Consider the following 22,621-nt stretch of genomic DNA (forward strand, 5'->3'; position numbering starts at 1 on the left):
TGCTGACATATCCCTTCTACTCCTGCCTGCATTTATGCTAGTGCACTCAGCTGTGACTTACTTTGAAACTTGGATGAAAATACCACTTGCAGATCACCAAAGCTTGACTGATACCATTTGACTGAGTCCCTGCTTACTTCTGTAGGACTGCCCTGCACTGGTTAAGACTACAAGCATATTGTGAATTCGACAAACTTTGACGTTAAATATTTAAAGTAGGACAAAATTCATAACCTATAATCAACAGTGCACATCAGTTTTGTCATTTAGGGATGAAAAGAATAATATTCACACCTAAACTCAGCTGTTTTGAAAGTGTATTAAGATTTCATTTCCATATCATACATGTGAAAAAGTTTACACCAGTTGTAACAAAATGTTTTAATGTGTATACAACAAATAATTTTAAGACATTCAGCAATTTAACAGATTGCAAATGTATTTATACAGAGACCAACTAATGGCATTGTATTTTAAATATTAGAATAAGGTTTTAAAGTTTGAAACTCAACAAATAGTCATATTATTTTCAATACGACGACTTAATATATAAATGCTTTATATTTAAGAGGTTTTTTAAAGTTTATTATGGATAAGTTTGTTAACTGCAAACTACAGTGTAAGTTCTAGAACAATGTTACGAATTTAACCTTGTAAGAATATTTATAGCTGAAGATGTTCAAAATATGAACGAAACATGTCCTGTTTTAATAATTAAGCAATAAAATAAGGATGGGATCCTAATTTTATAATTGCTTTTAATGTATTGAATAGGTGGAAATCAAGTTTTATTGTTCTCCTTTTAACAGACTTTCAATACGAAAAAAAAAAAAAAATGAGGATAGTCTCTTGCAATGGGAGGCCCTACAGTAGCTAAGCTACCACTGGCATAGCTCTCAGGATCTTTTGACCACACAAGCCCCATCACCACGACAAGGTAAAGATACTACCGATGGGGATCAACAAAACCTGGGTGGCAAACAATTAACAAAATAAGACTATGAAGTGATGAGGTCAGAAATGCAGTACAAAAGAAAAAATGGCTTTAACATAAGTTTCTTGCCGACAAGACACAGTCTCATTGGAATGCCTACAAGATAGCCCGTTGTGATACAAAGAAGATCACAGATACAACAAAAACAGCACATTTTGCAGATCTTTATGCAAAACTAGACATGCGTCCAGGGAGGTGGGAATTATACACTCACCAAAGTGAGGCATCGCAAAACACAAGACATCCAGTGCTTCTATGGCATCAACGGTGAAACAGGAAACTGAATGGTTGATTGGAAGAAGGCAAGAGAGCGCTGGTGGAGCTACATCGAGAATATTTCAACTGAGGAATTTCCCCATCCACCACTCCCACTGGAAGGACATTGATATTGAAGAGGTCAAGGCTGCTTTGAAAGAAATGAAACCAGGGAAAGCTACTGCCCCAGATGATCTTCCAGCAGAACTCTGGTACTCTCAACAGTGGCATGTTGCAGAATGCTTAACACGACTCTTCAAGTAGTTCATTACAGAGGGTTGAACACCGAGCGATTGCCAATGGAGCATCACCATACCCATCTTCAAAAAGATGAATGTGCTAATTACCAGCCGATCTGACTTTTGTGCCACCTGATGTAGGTATTTGAATGGGTTCTTGATAAAAGGATACGTGTTTTATAAAATTTGCCTATTTTCCGTTTCTTTGTACAGCTGAAGATGATGCAAAAATGCGTCGAAACTAGTACTGTATATAATTAGTATGTTGTAATTACATCTATATAACAACATTATTATTGTACTGAATAGGTGGACATTAAAAAGTTTATTTATTGTAAGGCCTTTGATCATGTACCGCATGACCTCATATAGTTAGCAGTACGAGAGCAGAATACCTTGTCAACTGGGTTCGGTTACTGTATGTATGCCCATGGCTACAAAAGGTGTTCACGTAACCAAAAATGACACAACGGAAAATTAAAGGAAAACTAGCCAGCCCATTAAAGGCTCATAAGACAACCCAAAAATAATTTTCAAAAACAATTTAAATTATAATTAATAATAATAATGAAAATGGTAGCATAATTTGAATGAACTTAAATGTAAAAAAAAAAAAGAAAAAGAAAAGCTGTAATGCCACATATATAGATCAAACAAAACAATTTCCACACCAGATACAAAGAAAACAAAAATGTGATTAGATACAATTAGCAGGTCAGCCTTCAGAAGACACATATATGAATATATTAGTGATGATGATAATAATAATAATAATAATAATAATAATAATAATAATAATAATAATAATAATAATAATAATAATAATAATAATAATAAATACAGTAATAATAATGAAAGTACAAGTACAGGCCAAAGACATCAACTCACATCTTAATGAAGATTCTATGTTCATGTCAACAATACTGCACTTTCTGGAAAATTATCATAATTTTAGATACAACTTTTAGCATTAGTAGAGAAGTACAGGTCTGATAAAAATACTATATATGAAAAAAAAAAAGACCGAGGTGATTGTCAACTTGTTAAGATCTCATTAATCTTGCTGGCTGCCATATTCGTATCTTAAACATTTAGTCTAAATACAGATCCTCCAATGATATTAGGTAAATATTTTAAAATTTTATCCACTGGATAACTACACTGATAACTAAGCTGACAGTACAAGCAAAGTGAAATCTCAAGCTCTAAATACAAGTTGGCCTGGAAAGTTAGAAAGGCTATTTCTGTACAGCACAACTGAATACTTACAACATACAGTTCAGAGGAGACTACAACTGAAGCAAGTTGCGAAGGAAATGAAACTAGCAACAGTGTATGCTGTGGATGATTGTACATGATAATGACTGGTCTGTACTGCTACTTTCGAAAGAAACGTGACAAAAATGATGCTACTGCTCAACAGGCATATTGTATTCCAGCTGAATAGAGTGGTTCTGTATTTACAATGCTTCACAGCATGGTTATTTGATAATAAATAGTATTATTCTGCATCATAATCTTCATCTCTCAAACATTAAATACTTTCAAAATCCAATGTGTTCACTTTCATTACCAGTAAACATTAACTATCACAGACTACCAATCTGTCAACAGCTAACTAAAACTAAGTAGAAAGATACAACCAGGTGTTAATCCACATAAAAGAACAGGGTGATTGATGAAAATTCTGGATGTTAACAATTTTATCAATTCTTTTTTTCTTTTTTCTTCCTTATTACCAACTTCAAAATGACAGCACGAAAGATTCTGATTTAGTAGAAATTAAGGCATTACTAAACAATGAAGAACTGGAATTTATTGCCATAGGATACACTTAGTGATACCCAACATCGTTCAAATTATTTTCTTTCAAACTAGCATAATTGCCCACCACAGACTGAAGGGTTGCTATCCTGCACCATACAAGAGCTCTTTGAATGATTACCTCACATTTAATAAATTTACTGAAGATTCTTTCAAGGGTCAAAACTCGATACAATTCAGTGAGCCCCAGGCAGAGATTACTCTATGGTAGTATTTTTGGTTTTATGTCCTACTAAATAAGCTCACCAGAAAAAAAAAAAAATAGTCCTCCTGGAGAAATTATTACAAGCATCATTTAATACCATGTAACTCTGCGTCTAGACTTAATAGGAAACGAGTCCACAAGGTTGTGCAAGTACATAGCATTCAGGTTAAACCACTCCCTGAGGAAATGATCATGCAATTCCACAAAATTGCGGAGATGCTGATGTTGGTGTTTTAGCCACTGTTACGACATGTCCCACAGATTTTCAATGAAGTTCAAGTCAGGTGGTTTTGCAGGCCAATCAAGATGTAATAGGGTGGGGTAGTGTTCATAAAACCAATCACATATGCACCCAGTCTGATGAACTTAGCTGTTGTCATCTTGAAAAATCGGGGTACCAATAGCATACTCATCATGCAGATGTTGACTGAAAGGCAACATCTGATCATCCAGAATGTTTAAATGAACATGCTGGTTCATGTTAGTGGTTAATCAGTGAGCAGGCTGAATCCCTGATATGAAAAACATCCCCAAAACATCACAGACCCACCTCCGGCTTGAACCTGACCTTGCACACATCCAGGATGAAATGCTTCATCTGGCCTTCAGTGCACTCGACAACGTGCACCATTGGAATAAAAGCAAACACTTGATTCGTCAGACCACATTACATTCCACCAAACAGCTACTGTCCAAGTTTGATGATTTCTAGCCCAATGAAGACGCACAGCTTTATGTGCCTGTTTGAGAAATGGCCTTTTGCGAGATGACCGACTCTAAATGTTCACTGCATGCAGTTCCTGTCGAAATGTTCTCTCACTAACAGGTTGGGATGGACCTTCATTAACTGACTGCAGCAATTCCTGTCGAGTTTGGAAGCGATTCTGATTCACGCGTCTCTGGCCCCTCTCAAACAGGATCTTTTCCGACCACAATTCTGCGTGTTTCGTAGCCACATGTAGCACAGCACTGCTTGTAGGCACGTTGAACATTCCGCTGCTAAATACCAACAAATCCAGCAACTTCACACACCGTATGGCCATGGGCATGTCCAAACACGATTGCCCGTTTTTGCTACTTTATCACATCCTTACATCTACCCATGTTGAAGTACACCGTCTGCTTGAAACATCTATGTCTCACTGATCGCTTCTGCCTTATGCTCGCGTAGAGGCAGTGCACATGTGGTTGAGCATGGGACTCATTCGTTGCATCAAATGTACAGGCTTAACAAACCATCTGTGCGTGCACATTAGGGTGACTAATTTTTTGTCTGGCGAGCTTACTTTTTACAATTTTTGGAGATACCAAGACTTCAGAATGTGGTCTTATAGGACTTCTTTTACTTGCCTGTAAATCTATTGACAATGGCAAACTTGAGCATCTTCAAATACCACCAGACTGAGCCGAAATCCAATTCACCACCTTGGATTCACAAGGCCATCACACCATGATAAGGAGTCAGCAGCCAAGAATGGCATACGTATGAAGATGTGAATTTTCTAATGTATGAACAGATCATAAAACAATTAGCCTTTAGTCATACCTTGGGTGATTATGGGTGAAATATCTAGAATTTTACTTTAATGTGATTCCCCTGTCTCGATTGGGTACTACTTTCAACACTACCAAGGCTTGAAGTAAATATCTAGAATGTTTCTGGTAAAATTTTCACAAGGGTTATTTTGACATGCTATGCAAATGTGGAGTGTTCACAGCTTAAATTACCTCCAATGACAAAGATGAAGGCGTTTAAGTTATATTGTACCTTAAAACAAATCATAAGTGGGTAAGTTTCACAAGGAAATCATCGATATTGAATATTCAACTTTTTAAACTTTTTAGGCCTTATCAATAATGAAATTACCAGTGTTTCTTCACTTGTCAGTTGGATTACCACATTGGGGAAAAACACTGGTTTTGACTGAGAAAATGAGAGCTACAGTACTTACAATTATTGTTAGTTTCTGAGAAAAGATAATGCATTATGACCAATGCATGGAAGAATGCTATGATCTCTTTATAAAATAAATACGAGGTATGGATTTACAATAATTTCTCCATAAAGCTATCATACAGAAATTCTCCCTTAGGTGTTCACTCTGGTATGGACAACGATCACATCATGCCCCTGAGTTTTACTTCCTGCATTACTTATCTTGGTCAATTTTCCTATATTCCCTCCCAGCCCCCTCCTTTCATGACTTTATGCTTTCCCTAATGAACAAACTCATTCTTCTAGATAACCAAACTCTTTATACAAAAACTCAAACATCTAATAAAATGGGTTAAGGTGCATTTTCCAGCAAAGTTATTTTAAAGAGTTATTTACCCTTTCTGTATGTATGCTAACATGGGACACCCTTGGCCTCGAATGCTATGAACTGTACGAAAACATGCTTAAAACATAGATCATTCATGACAATAACAGTGGTCTCAGTCATTCCCACGCACAACGGTGCATTCTACCTCAAGAGATATCTGAATCACCATCCAGAAGTCCTAAGAGAGGAACTTTGGTAACAAAAGAAATCATAATATCAATATAATATGAGGGAAAGCACATATAATTCAATGCCATGAGTATATTGTTACATTTTCCAACAATAGTTTCACAAACCCTCTACTTAAATAAATGATCTGATCTGATCTGATGATCTGATAGTGCTGCTATTAATTTTCAAAGTACAGAAGTGGGATTTCAATGAAGTGATAAAAGCAAAGTATCTCCTAAAGCCACATTTTTTATATTCAACATCACTTTTGCATCCCCCTTAGGGTGGGGGTGGTAGAATAACACCCATGGTATCGCCTGCCTGTTGTAAGAGGCAGCTAAAAGGGGCTCCAGGATCTCTCAGTTTGCGAGTGTTGGTTGGTGACTACAGGGCCCTTAGCTGAGTCCTGGCATTGTTTCCACTGACTTGTGCCAGGCTCCTCACTTTCGTCTTTCCTATCTGCCTCTCTTGGTCAACTCTTGTTCTTTTCTTACCCCAACGGTATTAGCTTTAGGAAACCTAGGGTGTCTTTCATTTTCATGCCCTTGTCTTTCTTGATGATGATGATAATGATGATGATGATTGTTGTTTAAAGAGGCCTAACATCTAGGTCATCGGCCCCTAATGGTACGAAATGAAATTACAAATTAAAAGTTCAAAATCATCCACTGACCAAAATAAAAAATGTCATGAAGAATCAATGGATGGATATGAATTTAAAACTATCAGTGGATCTGACCCAAAAACTATCATAAAAAATAGTATTACTGACCAAGGGACCACTTCTAAAGCACAATCCTGAATCAAGGATGCTTGTTGTCTAAAGAGGTCCAAAATCCAATTCAACGGCCCCTCATAATGGTACTTGACGCTAGTAAAGTTGAACCATGGTACTTATGTTAGGGTACTAATCAAAAGTAGCGTAGACTCACGGTGTTCCACACATGATGGTACTACTCGCAAGTATTGTACGTCGTACAGGTAACGCAGACCTATGGTATTTCTCACATAATGGCGCCACTCTTAGGCAACGCAACTGTGTATGTGATGCGATAATGTACATATAAAATGGTGGATTGATGAACTGTTATAGATAAAATAATGTTATACTGATGAGTGACAAACACATGAGTGACATACACAGTTCATTCTTTTAAATTTTATTTCCACAATGTAATTCTGACTTAGGACTTCAGCAAATCCATAAATGTATCTTAGTTAGGCTGATGATGACCCATATAGGGTCGAAACTAGTCCCTTGATAATATTTTGTGATGTATTTATTCATTCATTCATATCCTAAAGGCAAGGCCTTATTGCTGCAACCACATTTGTCTCTCATCTGCTGAGCGTTTCAGATCAACATATTTATAGACATTGCAATTATTGTACAGTATTGAGTAGGTGGAATAAACTTTGTAAATTATATCTGATTGTGTTTCCACATTCAGCACGTCACAACTTTGTCTCTAATATTTTGACATTATTTATGGGATTAATACTCCTCATGATGCCAAACGTACACAGTTTACACTGTAACCCGCAACCAAACACTCCAAGAAAAGCACTCATACTGTAGTTATACTTGTCAGTGCAGATACAATATGCCACCATCTAATGGCACTAGCATGCAACTTCAGAGTTTTGCACGGAAAAGACACGGACCACTGTTTATGTGATGAATGATCTATATTCTAAGCATATTTTTGTGTGGTCCAGAGTGAATGTCCTTTGAAAGCGGGAAATAATTGAGGATACAATCAAAGGAAAGATTCAGAATGGGTTTTGAGTAGCGTTCAGTCTTCCCTTTGTTTTATGTAATACTGCATCAATAGCATGAAAAAAAAAAAGCAAATATGTTTGGAGTATGCAAATAAAATTCTACTTTCTTAAATTAATGAATTTAAAAAAAATCTTACTACATATAAGTTAAAATTCCATAAATTATTATTATTATTATTATTATTATAGGTTTCTAATCATTAAATATAGGCTATTAGTGCAATAGTGTCCTACCTATTTTTTTTTTTTTTTTTTTTTTTTTTTTTACGAAGTGCAATATGGTCTTGAATAGCCCTTTATGGCCTAAACTTACTGTCTATAGTGGCCAAGGCTGACTGTCCCAACATTCACGATGTGGCACACAACATGTTTGTGCACCAGGTTCCAGTTCCATAAATGTCTATTAGAGACCAATATCACACTTCATCTAAAACTGTTGGTTAGGCCACTACTGCGCTGATAGCCTCAACTGAACACCTGCTTACCTACAAAAGGGAAGGAAAGTAGGAAATTTTATTTAAAGTTAAAATTACTCAATATGATAGATTTTTATAAGCTGTAATTTCACAGAATATCTGTAATCAGTTACCATTGTATTTTTCTGCTTCAGGTCAGATTATACATCTTTACTAGAGACATTTACCTGTTTATTACAGCAACAGCAACTTATTCCTTTACACTGGTGACCAAACATCATCAATAAAGCAGAGAATTGAGAGGCAAGTTCAATTTCGGTTTACAGACTCATTCTCAATATGTGATGATTTGTGCAGTAGATGACAACGATGATGATGATGATGATGATAACATGACCTCAGTTATCACGCACAAGAATTTTGATTTGATGTCATTTAGCTTGCCTGCACATCACTTTTGAGGTCCTGATTTTACTCAACCAGTTGGTGTTGAGTTTTAATTAAATCTGTCAGGTAACCTCCCAATGAGTCACCAGAAATCTTTTTACATGCTGATGTCATACAACATGGAGTGTCAAATGGACATTTATCTGCCTCACAACAATCCATCTACTTCTGCTGAGTATGAACCAATGATCTTGAAATCTGGAGGCCAACACTCTCCTGTTGTTCTGAAGAGGAAACTGAAGAAAGGATAAGAAACCTGTACAAGCCAACAACATGCGAGAGTAGTTCACTGTAATTGTGGTAGCATACTGCTATACTACCTAGCCAAGGCAGTAAAAGTGTACTGAATTCACCCACAAGGATGTGGATTCAATTCCCCACTAGGAAGTTGAAAAATTTAGAGACAACATTTCCACTTCTGGAGCCACATGAATCTGAGGTTCATTCAAGCAACATCAAGAATGAGTACAAGGCTAATCCTTGAGGGCAGAAATGGTCGGGCAGAGCAAACCACTCTATCTTACTTAGTGCTACCAAGCGAGTAGCTGCATAGTTTGGGTCATGCAGCTGTCAACTTGCATTCAGGAGATACTGGGTTTGAACCCCACTGCTGGCAGCCCTGAAGATGGTTTTCCATGATTTCCCATTTTCACACCAAGCAAATGCTGGGGCTGTACCTTAATCAAGGCCTTGGTCGCTTCCTTTCCGTTCCTAGCACTTGCCTATCGCATAGTCACCATAAGACCAGTAAAGCAAATTGTAAAATAATAATAAATTTCTTAGTGCTGCAGTTATGAATAATGGAAGCCTTTACCTCTCACTCATGAAGGGCCTTCGTGGTTTGTACAGAGATGGCCTTGCCACTTTAATTATTTTTGAAGTATACTGGTATAGGCAAGTAAAATATTCAGGACCGGGCGAGTTGGCCGTGCGCGTAGAGGCGCGCGGCTGTGAGCTTGCATCCGGGAGATAGTAGGTTCGAATCCCACTATCGGCAGCCCTGAAGATGGTTTTCCGTGGTTTACCATTTTCACACCAGGCAAATGCTGGGGCTGTACCTTAATTAAGGCCACGGCCGCTTCCTTCCAACTCCTAGGCCTTTCCTATCCCATCGTCGCCATAAGACCTATCTGTGTCGGTGCGACGTAAAGCCCCTAGCAAAAAAAAAAAATATTCAGGGGTCATTCAAAATAGCATTTTTTTTCTAGAGGTTGTTATTATTGCTGAGAGTTGAAGAGACAACCTCATCTAAGGTTATTCAGAAAGACAGAGACAAAGGGTCAACAGTTCATATTTACAGGTAATAATACGAGGCATGTTTTTTAAGTAAGGGCCGCTTTGTTGTAGACACTAGTAGTTTGCGCGTGTCACAACTAGCGCAAGCGTCATGTGCCAGCATGCCTCGGAAACAACGGTGCTCAGTTGCTAACCTGTACGGTTCTGTTCTGTGCTTGCTCAAATGTTCAAGATTATTGACTCTCCCGCCCCGTGCAAGGTTCGGTCAGTGATACGGTTTTTGTTGGCTAGGAACCTGTCTGTTGCAGACATTCACCGACAGATTTGCGAAATGTATGGTGCTAATGCTATGAGTGAAGGAAAAGTGTGAAAGTGGGTACGAGACTTCAAAGATGGCCATGACAACGTCCACGATGAGGCCTGCTCCGGTCGCCCATCTCTGATCACAGACGATTTGGTGGCTTCAGTTGAAGTGAAGATTCGTGAGGACAGACGCTGCACAATAACAGCTCTCTCAAGTGCCTTTCCTGGCGACCATGAACTCTTGGTTATCAGAGCAGGCGGCAAGTTTTGATGAAGAGGGTATTCAAAACTTAGTTGTAAGGTATGATAAGTGTTTAAACAAACTTGGTGGCTATGTTGAAAAATAGAGTAAAGTATGTAGAATCTGCAAATAAATGTGGTGTCTGAAAATTGTCTTCTGTTGTGTAGTTATTTTCAAATGGCCCTTTCTTAAAAAACATGCCTTGTACATGTACTCATAGAGCACAACTGCAGAGTATTTTAAGGAGAACATAATTATCCAGTACATGAAATGAGGTCTCCGTTAAGAATCAGAGAAAATATTGTAGTGTACCTTAGGGGTAACTGTAATAGAAGTATTATTAGTTCTCTAGAAACAGAGTAATAATAATAATAATAATAATAATAATAATAATAATAATAATAATAATAATAATAATAATAATAATAATAATAATAATAATAATAATAATAATAATAATTCAATGTCCTCAGCTACATCTAGGCTGCCTGCATGTTAATTTTGACGTTTAATTTTACTCAACCAGATGACAGAGTAATCTGGATCTCTCATGGGCAATCTATGGTTGAGCTTTAATTTCAAAAACACCACATGTGTCACCACAGCTCTTTTATATGCAGAGTACTGAACAGACTTCTGCCCACCCTTCAAAATTCAGACTACTGCCAGGTTTGAAAACGTGATCTTGGAACCCGGAGGTCACTGATCCACAAGGGAGCTCTTACAGAGGTGAACCGCATTCAGTCAGCTCCCTTCATCAACATTTCCCCACCTCCATATTGCTTTTCAGGATGCATGAATTTTGCAGCCTCTAAAAACACCTTAATGATCTTTTTGACAACGTTCCAGATCACTGCAGAGCTAGAGTGATTTTATCACACCTCATATTAATTATCCTGAATTCCTACCACCTTCATTTTATGTTTTTAACATGAACTTCTGACTCTGTTCGGTTCATTGCTGTAAAAGGTTGGTTTGCAATTGTTCCAGACAAATAAGCATTTTTGTCATTCTGATATGTACAATTGGAACTGTTATTAAACTTTTGGATACCAGTGTATTTGTGCAACAGTTTAATTGGTTCTAACAAAATAAAACAAACAAAAAAATAATGCTATCAACAGCCAGGGTGACCAGACAAGTAAGGAAAATGTCTCTTTTCTCATGGTTGTCTTTGTGTCCCAGGAGATAATTTTGGTAGAGTAAACTGTTCCAGTTCTTAAAATGTCAATGTTATTCACATACTGTGTATAAATTAAACATACATACCTGCCAACTTTACAAAACCAAAAATCAGGAGATTTAGATATGAAAATCAGGAAAAATCGGGAGGAATCAGGAGATACAATTCGTAAAAATGGCTTACTCTCCATGTCTTGCGCAATACAGGGGTTATAACACTTATTGTCTCAAAACCCGACTGTTGCTATACAAGGCTAGAAGGCTAAAAATTACACTCTCTATTCCCTCACAGAAAGTATGTGAGAGAGATGATTGGTCTCTCCTAAAATCTCTAGAAAAGTCACTAGTCGGTATCTTTGACATTCTGTCACGAAATTACTAAAAAAAGACTCCAAATCTGGCGACTAGTCTCTAGAATCGACTAGACTGATTTGAACGAACATATAGCACGCGAGAACGAGAGATTGACAATCGATATACGCGTCCCGATCAAGACCGATATACAGGTTTCAATAAACATCGCACATGTTTCTCGTTAATGAACGTCGATATTTCATTTGAAAGCGGCCAATCAGCGAAGGACTTCCGGCCACTTGCGTTCAAAGCTGAAATGGCGGGACTTGAAAACAAATTTTTGAAGTTCACCAAACATGAGCTAAAATCGGGAGAAACAGTAGAATAATCGGGAGGCGGGAAACAATGTCGAAAATCGGGAGTCTCCCGCCTAAATCGGGAAAGTTGGCAGGTATGAACACATATTAAATGTACAGTTCCAGTATTTATGGATAAAATAATTGAATACATTGTTGTATCATGTTATAAACTATTGAACTATATAGCTATTACGAAGTACTAGATGAAGAATATGACAATCCAGCATCCTATCTTAGCTTCTAAACTGGCAATCAAAACTCTGCTTGTATGGTAAAATTACATGTACATGAACACTGCAAAGACTACTATGACTATGTACTGGCAAATCAGAAACTTTTGCATGCATTTTACTCAATCAACACAATATGCTTATACTGAACTCAATCTGTGTAGTCAACATTTAAATCTTTCATTCTTCAGTATTTTGAAGAAATACTTCAAGCATTAACTTCAACAAAAATAAATGAGGCACCACAAACTTTAAGTAGTGAGTACTGAGACTACCATTTAAGAATGTAATATTATTATAGGCCCCACAGTAAACCAGTTATAGCTACAAATTGGGTTCTGTGTAGGTAAATGTCAAAAATAAATGAAAATGAATTTCACCTACTATTCTCACTTTCCATTCCACATAGGCCCAAAGCACAAACAGTATTTCCAACTTACATTGCTTACTTGTTATGGTGTGTCCACAACATCATCTGCATAATGCAACAAGTGACTTGGACAAAAGGAAAAAAAAAAGTTGTTAAGAATATATAAATGTAATGTTACAGTCAAAAATGGAATCCTTGTTCAGATCATTCATCAGTGAGATTATGAAAGCAGTGTTTGGCAATTAATTTCTTTAGTCTCCTTTCCCAGAACATAAGAAAACTTAACAAATAACAAAAATGAAAAGGGAAATAAATAAAAGACTGTAAGTGAGGTGGTAATTTGTTGCTTTGCTGAATCTTAGTATTTTTCAAAATATGAACTTCATATAAAGGTTCACATCAAGGTTGCCAGGTATCCCGATTTAGGCGGGATTATTGTGATTTTCCTGGTGAAAACCCTACTTCCGATTAAAGCCATTCAGGATTGGTAAAAATCTCTATTACCCCAGACTAGACAATATTTTACATACTCTACTTTTAATAGTCCATTAGAAAAATACTTCACATAATTTAGCCTCTATATTGACTGTCCATTTCAAGAATCATAAAGGTAACACAATCAAAAACAATATGAAAACAGTGTCTGCAATATCGTTTTATCTCATGATCTACTGTAGTGAGCATTCCACTCATGACCAATTTGAGGTGAGTTACATAATTCATCATCATCTTCTTCTTCTTCTTCTTCCACCGCTTTTCCCACACATGTAGGGTCGCGGGTGTGAACTGTGGTGCTCATGTGGATTTGGTCCTGTTTTACAGCCCGATGCCCTTCATGACACCAACCGGATCAGGAAGGATGTAATTACTATTGCGTGTTTCTGTGGTGGTTGGTAATGTGGTGTGTTGTCTGAATTTGAAGAAGAGAATGTTGGGACAAACACCCAGTCCCTGAGCCATAAGAATTAACCCGATGCAATTAAAATCCTCAACCTGGCCAGGAATTGAACCTGTGACCCTCTGCACCGAAGGCCTCAATGCTGACCATTCAACCATGGAGTCAGACGAGTTACATAATTCAGCACTCTGTATTTTTTCATTTTCAGAAAATGACTAGACATTATAAAATTATATTTTAAGGAAGCTAATATCTTAACATTCTACAGGGAGTATAATTTAAAGACTTCCCGCTTTTTCTCACAGGCCACAGGAATCCCCAAGGTGGTGATGGTGGTGGTGATTATTGTTTTACGAGGAAGTACAACTAGGCAAACATCCTCTATACAACACTAATCAGAGAGAAAAAATGGAAGAGATCCGACATTTCGAAAAATGAAGATATCAGCCAAAGAAAGACAAGGGCCACGAAGGACGTGAAAATGAAAGACTCCATAGGGCTTGAGTGCTCTAATACCATCGGGGTCAGAAAAGAACAAGAGTTGACCAGGGGAGATTGTATATGATAGATGAAAGTGAGGAGCCTGGCACAAGTGGAAGCAATGCCTGGACTCAGCTAAAGACCGCGTGGTCGCCAACCTACACTCCAAAGTTCAGAGCCTCTGAGGCTGCTTTTAGTCGCCTCTTACGACAGGTAGAGGATACTGTGGGTGATATTCTACCGCCCCCACCCACAGGGGGAGGAAGTGCCGTATGGTTTGTGTCATCTTGACGTGCGCCATGTGGTTTTTGTCAAGCCTGGTGTGATAAGATGTCCGATATTCCGAGATTGTAAGCTGACATAGCAGTTAGCCTGTTTTAAGGGGTGTTGTGAAGTTATTATCGTGATGGCTGAGTACATTACAGAGCAGAAAATATTTTTGGTCAAGTATTATTTGCATAACAAGAAGAAACCAGTTAAAAGGTGCCTTTGAAAATCCCGTAGACAGTTTCCCAGTTCTAAACTACCATAAAAATGTTATGTGCAACAACTCATTCACAAGCGACGTAGTACTGGTTCTGTAACTAATAAGAAAAAACAATAAGAGAGAACAGCTCTCACACAGAGAGGTTAGAAGATATTCAGGCAAGACTGCAAGTCAGTCCACATAAGTCGCTTTGGAGAGTAGCTTGGGAAACTAATATTTCACATTCGTCAGAATGTAATGCAAAAAATTTCTTACAATTACAATATTACTGGACTCATTCAGTCCATAACATACAGGCTACAGATTTCATTGCAAGAATAAGATTTTGTAATTGGTTAATGAATAGCATCTGGCCCCATGGTAAAGGGGTAGGTGCCTGCCTCTCACCTGGCGGCCCCAGTTTCGATTCCCGGCTATATCAGGGATTTTTACCTGGTCCTGAGGGTTGGTTCGAAATCCATTCAGCCTACATGATTACAGTTGAGGAGCTATCTGATGGTGAGATGGCGACCCTGTCTAGAAAGCCAAGATTAATGGCCGACAGGATTTGTCGCACTGACCATGCACCACCTCGTAATCTGCAGGTCTTTGAGCTGAGCAACAGTCTCTTGGTAGGCCAAGGTCCGTCAGAGCTGTGGTGGCATGGGGCTTTTGTTTAATGAATGGGGAGCATGAAGGTATCATTGATCTAAATTTTATTTTTATGAGTGACAAAGCACAGTTCCATTTAAGTAGCTATGTCAATTCACAAAACAGTAGGATCTGAAATACAGAGAACCCGCACATCTTACAACCGAAGGTGGGTATATGGTGTGCTATTAGTGACAAGTGCCCGATGAATCATTGGTCCATAATTTTTTTCAGGACACTATTACTTCTGACCGTTATAATCACAAAATTCGTGACCCATTTTTTGCTGAACTGACTTAAAAATAAAATAAAAGGGTACGGCTATTTGCAGCAAGATGGTGCGACGGCCCATGTGGCGTGTAGCTCTATGCAACAGCTGGAGGAAATGTTCCATGATGATCAGATCATCAGTAAAGGCTTATGGCCCCTTGTTTGCTTCATTTAAGCACATATATGGATGAGAAAGAAATTCCACCTTATCAATACTGTTTATTGTAAATATAGACTTGCATCAGTACCGGTTTCGACTCTATTTGGTCATCATCAGCTGACATATCATGATTTTACATCTATTAGGCATTGGTTTGTATTACTTGTCTAAAAAGATGTTGTCATCCAACAGTACATCCGGATGTCTAATGGGGGTATGAGTTGGATGTATGTTGTCATTTCATTTGTAAGTTTGTGCAAGTGAAATTGTTTTTGAGGTTTAAATATGATTGTAAAAACTCAACCTAAGCAAAACACTGAAAACAGTGGGTTTAAAAGTTCATGTTTTGCATATTCTGAAGAAGAGTAATAAATAAGTTACAAGATTGTGAGCAAGTGCAAAATGACCTCAATAATATTGTGAGATGGACAGTAGGCAATGGTATGATGATAAACGGGGTTAAAAGTCAGGTTGTGAGTTTCACAAATAGGAAAAGTCCTCTCAGTTTTAATTACTGCGTTAATGGGGTGAAAGTTCCTTTTGGGGATCATTGTAAGTACCTAGGTGTTAATATAAGGAAAGATCTTCATCGGGGTAATCACATAAATATGACTGTAAATAAAGGGTACAGATCTTTACACATTGTTGTGAGAGTATTTAGGGGTTGTAGTAAGGATGTAAATGAGAGGGCATATTAGTCTCTGGTAAGACTCCAAATAGAGTATGGTTCCAGTGTATGGGACCCTCACCCGGATTACTTGATTCAAGAACTGGAAAAAATCCAAAGAAAAGCAGCTTGATTTGTTCTGGGTGATTTCCGACAAAAGAATAGTGTTACAAAAATATTGCAAAGTTTGGGCTGGGAAGACTTGGGAGAAATGAGACGAGCTGCTCGACTAAGTGGTATGTTAAAGATGTTTATTTCCATAGGGAACCTGAAATATTTGTTCCGAATGAGTAAATTTATAATACCAATACAGTTGGTCCATTATTGGACATTACAAATTTTCCAGCTAATTCATTCCTGGTTGCCAGCGTTTCACCCCAGTGTGCTAAATTGGGCTCATCAGTTGGTAAATAACACACCTACCAAAACGCATGACTAGTGCATACCGTGGAGGCCACTGCATAGGCTACTTGGAGCCACCAGCAGTGCCAATGCACTATGACACACTTTGTCTCATTGTCAAAAATTGATGCCTGCCTGGCCTTCAGATGACAAAGATGTTGATTCCCATAGAGAACCTGAAATACACTATTTGTTCCGAACTCCACGGTATGCTCTAGCCATGCGTCTTGGTAGGTGTGCTATTTACCAACTGATGAGCCCAACTTAGCACACTGGGGTGAAACGCTGGCAACCAGGAATGAGTTAGCTGGAAAATTTATAATGTCCAACAACGGACCAACTATATTGTTATTATTAAGTGGTATGTTCTGAGCTGTCAGTGAGAGATGGCATGAAATGACATCAGTAGACGAATAAGTTTGAGTGGTGTCTTTAAAAGTAGGAAAGATCACAATCTATATGTATAAAATAAGAGTTTTGCCTGTAAATTGCTCAGAATTTGAAAATAATTGTATTTCTGTATCAGTCACATTCACAGTAACAAGAAAATCCACTTTTTACTTTTCCGCAATTTCTGTCTGTCTGTATGTATCTATGTACTCGCATCACGAGAAAACAGCTGAAGAGAATTTAATGAAAATCGGTATGAAAAGTTGGGGGATGAGCCACTACAGTCTAGACTGTAAATCATTTTATTCACACTGAATGAAGTGGTAGTTTAGGGGAAGGCCTAAAATGTAATTCTCAAATATTTATATTATTAATGGTACTATTGATAAATACTACATAACTAAAGTTATATAAATTTCCGATCATTTATGCCTTATACATTTGACTGTACCGGGAATGAAAATACAGATATTCATTAATTTGTATTTTTGTTGCTAAGTCCATATCAACGCCGAGTCATGAGAAAATGGGTTAACAGAATTTAATGAAAATCGGTATACAGGGTTGGGGAACAAGAAACTACAGTCTAAGCTATAAACAATTTTTTTCACCCTGGATGAAATTGTAGTTTATGGGAAGGCGCCTAAAATTTAATTTATAAATACTTAACTTATTGGTCCTATCGAAAAGTACTACATAACAAAAGTTATAGAGAATACAATTTCTGATAATTTACCGTACCGACTATCATAAGAGTGGTATTTCAGAGTCAGGAGAAAAGTAAATGTGAAGCCTACAATATGGAAAGCACATAACATTGAGCAACAATAACATTACATTGACCACTGTTTGTTGTTATGTTCTTTGTCTCTTATGCTGCAACTCAACTCCGATAGATCGGATTACTGCTGCGTACCGAGTATAACAGACTGATTGAATATTGGTGGGAAATGGCTGGGGAGTTAGAAAACTTTCTTCTTTAGCATTTCATTCCTCTGGTTCATACATTTTCTGATACTGCTGGTACGTAACACACTGGCTCATCATAGTATTGCAGCTATTCGATCCATACTCTGACACGCTGTTTTGAATGAGCAGCGTACACACTTGAGGCAGAGGCTCACTTAGTAGTAGTAGTAGTAGTAGTAGTAGTAGTAGTTAGTAGTAGTAGTAGTAGTAGTAGTAGTAGTAGTAGTAGTAGTAGTAGTAGTAGTAGTAGTAGTAGTAGTACCTGGTCTAAAATTACAATTTAGGCCTATTCCAAATTATAGCACCACAATTCACTAAATAACTCAAAATTCAACCCTGAAAAGAGCAGTTTCTTAAGAAAAGCTTCTTACTCTTCACTTTTATTAAATTCTACATTCATTTTATTCCAAATTAGCAGTGAAGACAGGGGTTCTCCTCTGGCTTGGAAGCAAAATTTGCCTCCAAGTCAGATAAATTTTCTCTGCCGCCAGAGTAGTAAATTGAGATTTTCTGACTCATCAGGTACTCCCAGGAAGCAGATTAGTAAAAGAGCATAGTTTTTGCCCGGACTTTTCACTCTTCGACTCCCCTGCACCAAAAGGGGACGAATAGTGTTCAATGATATCACGGCTGTCTGCGGCTTGGTCATTCCAGCTCTGGAACTTTGGACTGTTAGATCGGCAGCGTAGTAGCCTACTGTTTGTTAAAAGGGAGAAAATGTGTGGTTTTTCATTTGATCAAGTGTTTCATATGAAAGCATTGCTTTTAATTGCGCCATTCCTACTGACGTCACTGTAATGATCTATGTTCATTTCAATTGGGAAAACCACTAAGACAGTCTTTCTGAGGATGTAAAAAGGCAGGTGGAGAGTGAATATCTGCCTTTATAATGAAAACTCCCCAACCTGATGTGACTGATGGTAAGCAAACGGGCCTAACATTACAATGAAAATTCCCTAACCCAGTCTTCATATGAGAAAAGACTTTGGTGAGTTCCCCGTCGCATTTCTAAGGAAACTTTAAGAGCTATGCAATGTAATACAATCTTGCTCACAACGTTTACACTACCTACCTAGAATTCTGTATACAATGTAGAATTCCTTAGTGAAGCACGGGTACATCAGCTAGTATGCAGATAAAGTTGGAATTCAAGAGGACAAATTGGGGCAAATATTTGTGCACAGGAAGGGGAGTTGGGGACTGGAATAACTTACCAAGGGAGATGTTCAATATATTTCCAATTTCTTTGCAACCATTTAAGAAAAGGCTAGGAAAACAACAGATAGTGAATCTGCCACTTGGGCGACTGCCCTAAATGCAGATCAGTAGTGATTGATTGATTGATTGAATCATCAGACTCACGTAACAACCACTGCATTCACCGATAGCTTGCTTTGAACTGAACGGCCCAGTTTATTCAAACAGCATCACCTAACCTAATTTAACCATACTATATGTATCATGAAAACATATTCAAAGTGCCAGGAGAGAAATGATAACCTCACTGTAAATTTACATGATAATAGTCTTTCCGAAATTTAACCAGGTGCAAGAAAATATAAAACTAACCTCTGAAATCAATGATGCACTCTGCCATATCCTGAGGTGTATCCCATTCTTACTTAATTGCAGTATTTAGTATTAAAATTAATCAATCGTTTACTTTAGCCTTTATTTTTAAGAGTTAACAACTTCTATTGGACACATTATTTACACATTTACTATGAAAACATGTTCTCTTTCATTTCCATTTTTCTTTATGGAACAGCAGTCGATGGGTATTACTAACCGACTCCAACATTGCCTTTGAATGTCGACGAGAGAGCTCACTAGTGGACATTGCAAGGAAACAATACCGAAAATGATCAATCGCATGCAATATAATAGCTGGATGCATAAGTGTCAGTAACGGAAAAAATCGCGCACTCTTAATCGCTCGTAATAACGGATGTGTCAGTGATAGGGCTCTCACTGTAACCAAAGGATAATATAGAGTTTAATATAGGAATTTTGAAGGGACAGACAAAAACTGTTGGTATAACGGGGTTCTCATTATATGATGTACTTGTTATAGTGGACTTCTACTGTATTTATGCAAATCTCACTGCAGAACTGTCGTGCGGGTATATGACACTTGGTTAAATACATTTGCATTCTAACTTATTCATGCCTATAATTCCCCATATCTAATCATAAATTTTGAGTTCATCTCAGTTACACAGTATTTCTTCAAGATTTGACAGCATAAAGTGACTGTTTGCAAGAGACTATTCTCATTTTAGATCCCGTATTGAACATCAATTGAAAGGAGAATAATAAAACTTTGTTTTTCGCCTATTCAATGCTTAACTATCGTACAAAATTAGGATTTCATCCTTATTTTATTGCCAAATTATTAAAAACGTGGTACAAGTTTCGCTCATTTTTTTTTAAATCTTCAGCCATATTGTCATCACAAGGTTAATTAGGAACAATAATCTTGAATTTCTATACATGATTTGTCATTAGCAAACTTAAATATTAATTAAAAATGAATTAAAAAATGTATTTGCTAGTTAAGTATTGCATAGGTGAAAAACAAAGTTTTATTATTCTCCTTTCAATACAGTGACTGTACTTCTGGATTAAAAATAAAATACATAAAATAATTACTTAACATTTCCCACACAGAGTGGGTCCAAATTATTTCATATTTAATCAAAGTGTATATATAATAATGCATATATTTGGAATTACTTCCTGTGCTTTGAGCCCTTAAGAATACAAGTCTATCAATTTCATATTAATATATTCTCTAAACTTACTCTCCCATACATTTTACAGGTATACAGCTATAAGTAAGGACAAGGAAATATAAAAGTATTCCTCTTTCTGTTTTGTATGATAATCTGGTCATCAGCCTGACACAATGATCAGCACAAGTAAATAGTGTAACAGAGCAAAGATTGCCAACAAGGAGCACTACCTGTCAAGTAAGATCCAACAGCAACCTGCAACTGGTCACCAATGGTATCATGTTGTTTCTTTCAAAATTAGCAGTAATGTTGACCCCTTGCAGCCAAATGAGACCCTTCGATGATGTGGTGTGTAAACAGCATTACACTGACTGTGAGGTTAGCTCACTTGCTCACATTTATTGTAGGAGCACTCAATTCATCATTGAGACATACAAACCTGGCCTTATTTTTTGGAACTCTGAAGCAGGACAGGTTTGGATGCTCTCCTGCATTGTTCCGACACCATTTGGCACAGCAATAAGTACCCTGTGGTTTTAATAGAGGTTTATTTGGATTGGCAGTACTACTGGGAAGAACCACAAGGGGTGTAGCAGTTGGTAATTGAGATTGTTCGGTGCTCATAACTCCTTGAGTAGCTGTCGCCACAGCAGAAGGCACATAAGCTGTAACATTATCCAACACAGCAGTGCATATCGGAAGACTCTCTGGCTGAACGTTTGCAATCAGTGATACAGTGCCACCTCCATTTTCACTGGTTGGAAGTACAGGATGTACTTCAGAGCAGCTTGATACTACTTGGGAAACCGCATTGTTTCTCTCCTCTGCAATGGCTGGAGAAAATAAACAGTTCTTGGTATCAATTGGAAATAAGTTTACAGGTTCTGAATAGGTTGCAGAAGACACAGTGCTGTTCCTAGTCAAACATTCTTCTGTGCCATTACTCGACGGCACACCTGTGGTAGCCTGGAATGAAAAATGCATATTATAATGAAAATAATGTTCATCAATTGTGCTTCATTAAAGGAATGAATTTTCAGTTAGTTAACGTGATAATTTTGGCAGCTCAACTGTCTTGAGCCGAATATGGAATTTGAAAAATATTAAAATATCACAAGACATATAAATCATAAATATGAAGTATTTTTAAAACCACAATTCTAGTCACTTGAAATAACAAAATAAAAGTACAAATTCTTGAGAGAGGACAGGTTAGTGGTTTACACATACATACATACTGATCCATTCAAAAATTGTCTTCTCTGTATTGGATGTTTAATACTAGGAGTGAATTTTCATGCACTGATAGATTAAAATGTATACCTTTGAATAAACTTTACACAATAATTCCTCGGAAAGATTTGCATGAATGGCAGGAGTTTTAGTAGGATAAGGTTGAGGGTTGAAAATCAGATTGGTTTCAGAAGTGGAAGGTCAACATTAGAGCCCATTTTCACTATGAGACAACCAATGGAAAAGCAATGGGAGTATGGGAATGATATGGTGATGACATTCCTTGATAATGCATATGACAGTGTCCCCAGGACTAAAGTTTGGGACAGTCCGGTGAAAAAAAGGAATTGGACAGGGATTAATAAAAATGATCTTGGCAATGTACAAGGAATGTTGTAGTTGAGTGCAAACACAAGTTGGCAGGACAA

General features: G+C 37.4%; 1 protein-coding gene across 2 annotated transcripts in view; it reads right to left on the minus strand.

The window, feature by feature from the left end:
• LOC136857058 (uncharacterized) overlaps positions 1-22,621 on the minus strand; it is a 71,840-nt gene that overhangs the window by 38,274 nt on the left and 10,945 nt on the right. For both annotated transcript variants that reach the window (XM_067135425.2, XM_067135424.2), the window contains exon 4: positions 21,400-21,926. In XM_067135425.2, the coding sequence (XP_066991526.2) occupies positions 21,400-21,926 (527 nt within the window). The remainder of the gene's footprint in view (positions 1-21,399; positions 21,927-22,621) is intronic.

Source organism: Anabrus simplex, chromosome 1, assembly GCF_040414725.1.
Source record: "Anabrus simplex isolate iqAnaSimp1 chromosome 1, ASM4041472v1, whole genome shotgun sequence".
Classification (NCBI taxonomy): Eukaryota; Metazoa; Arthropoda; class Insecta; order Orthoptera; family Tettigoniidae; genus Anabrus; species Anabrus simplex.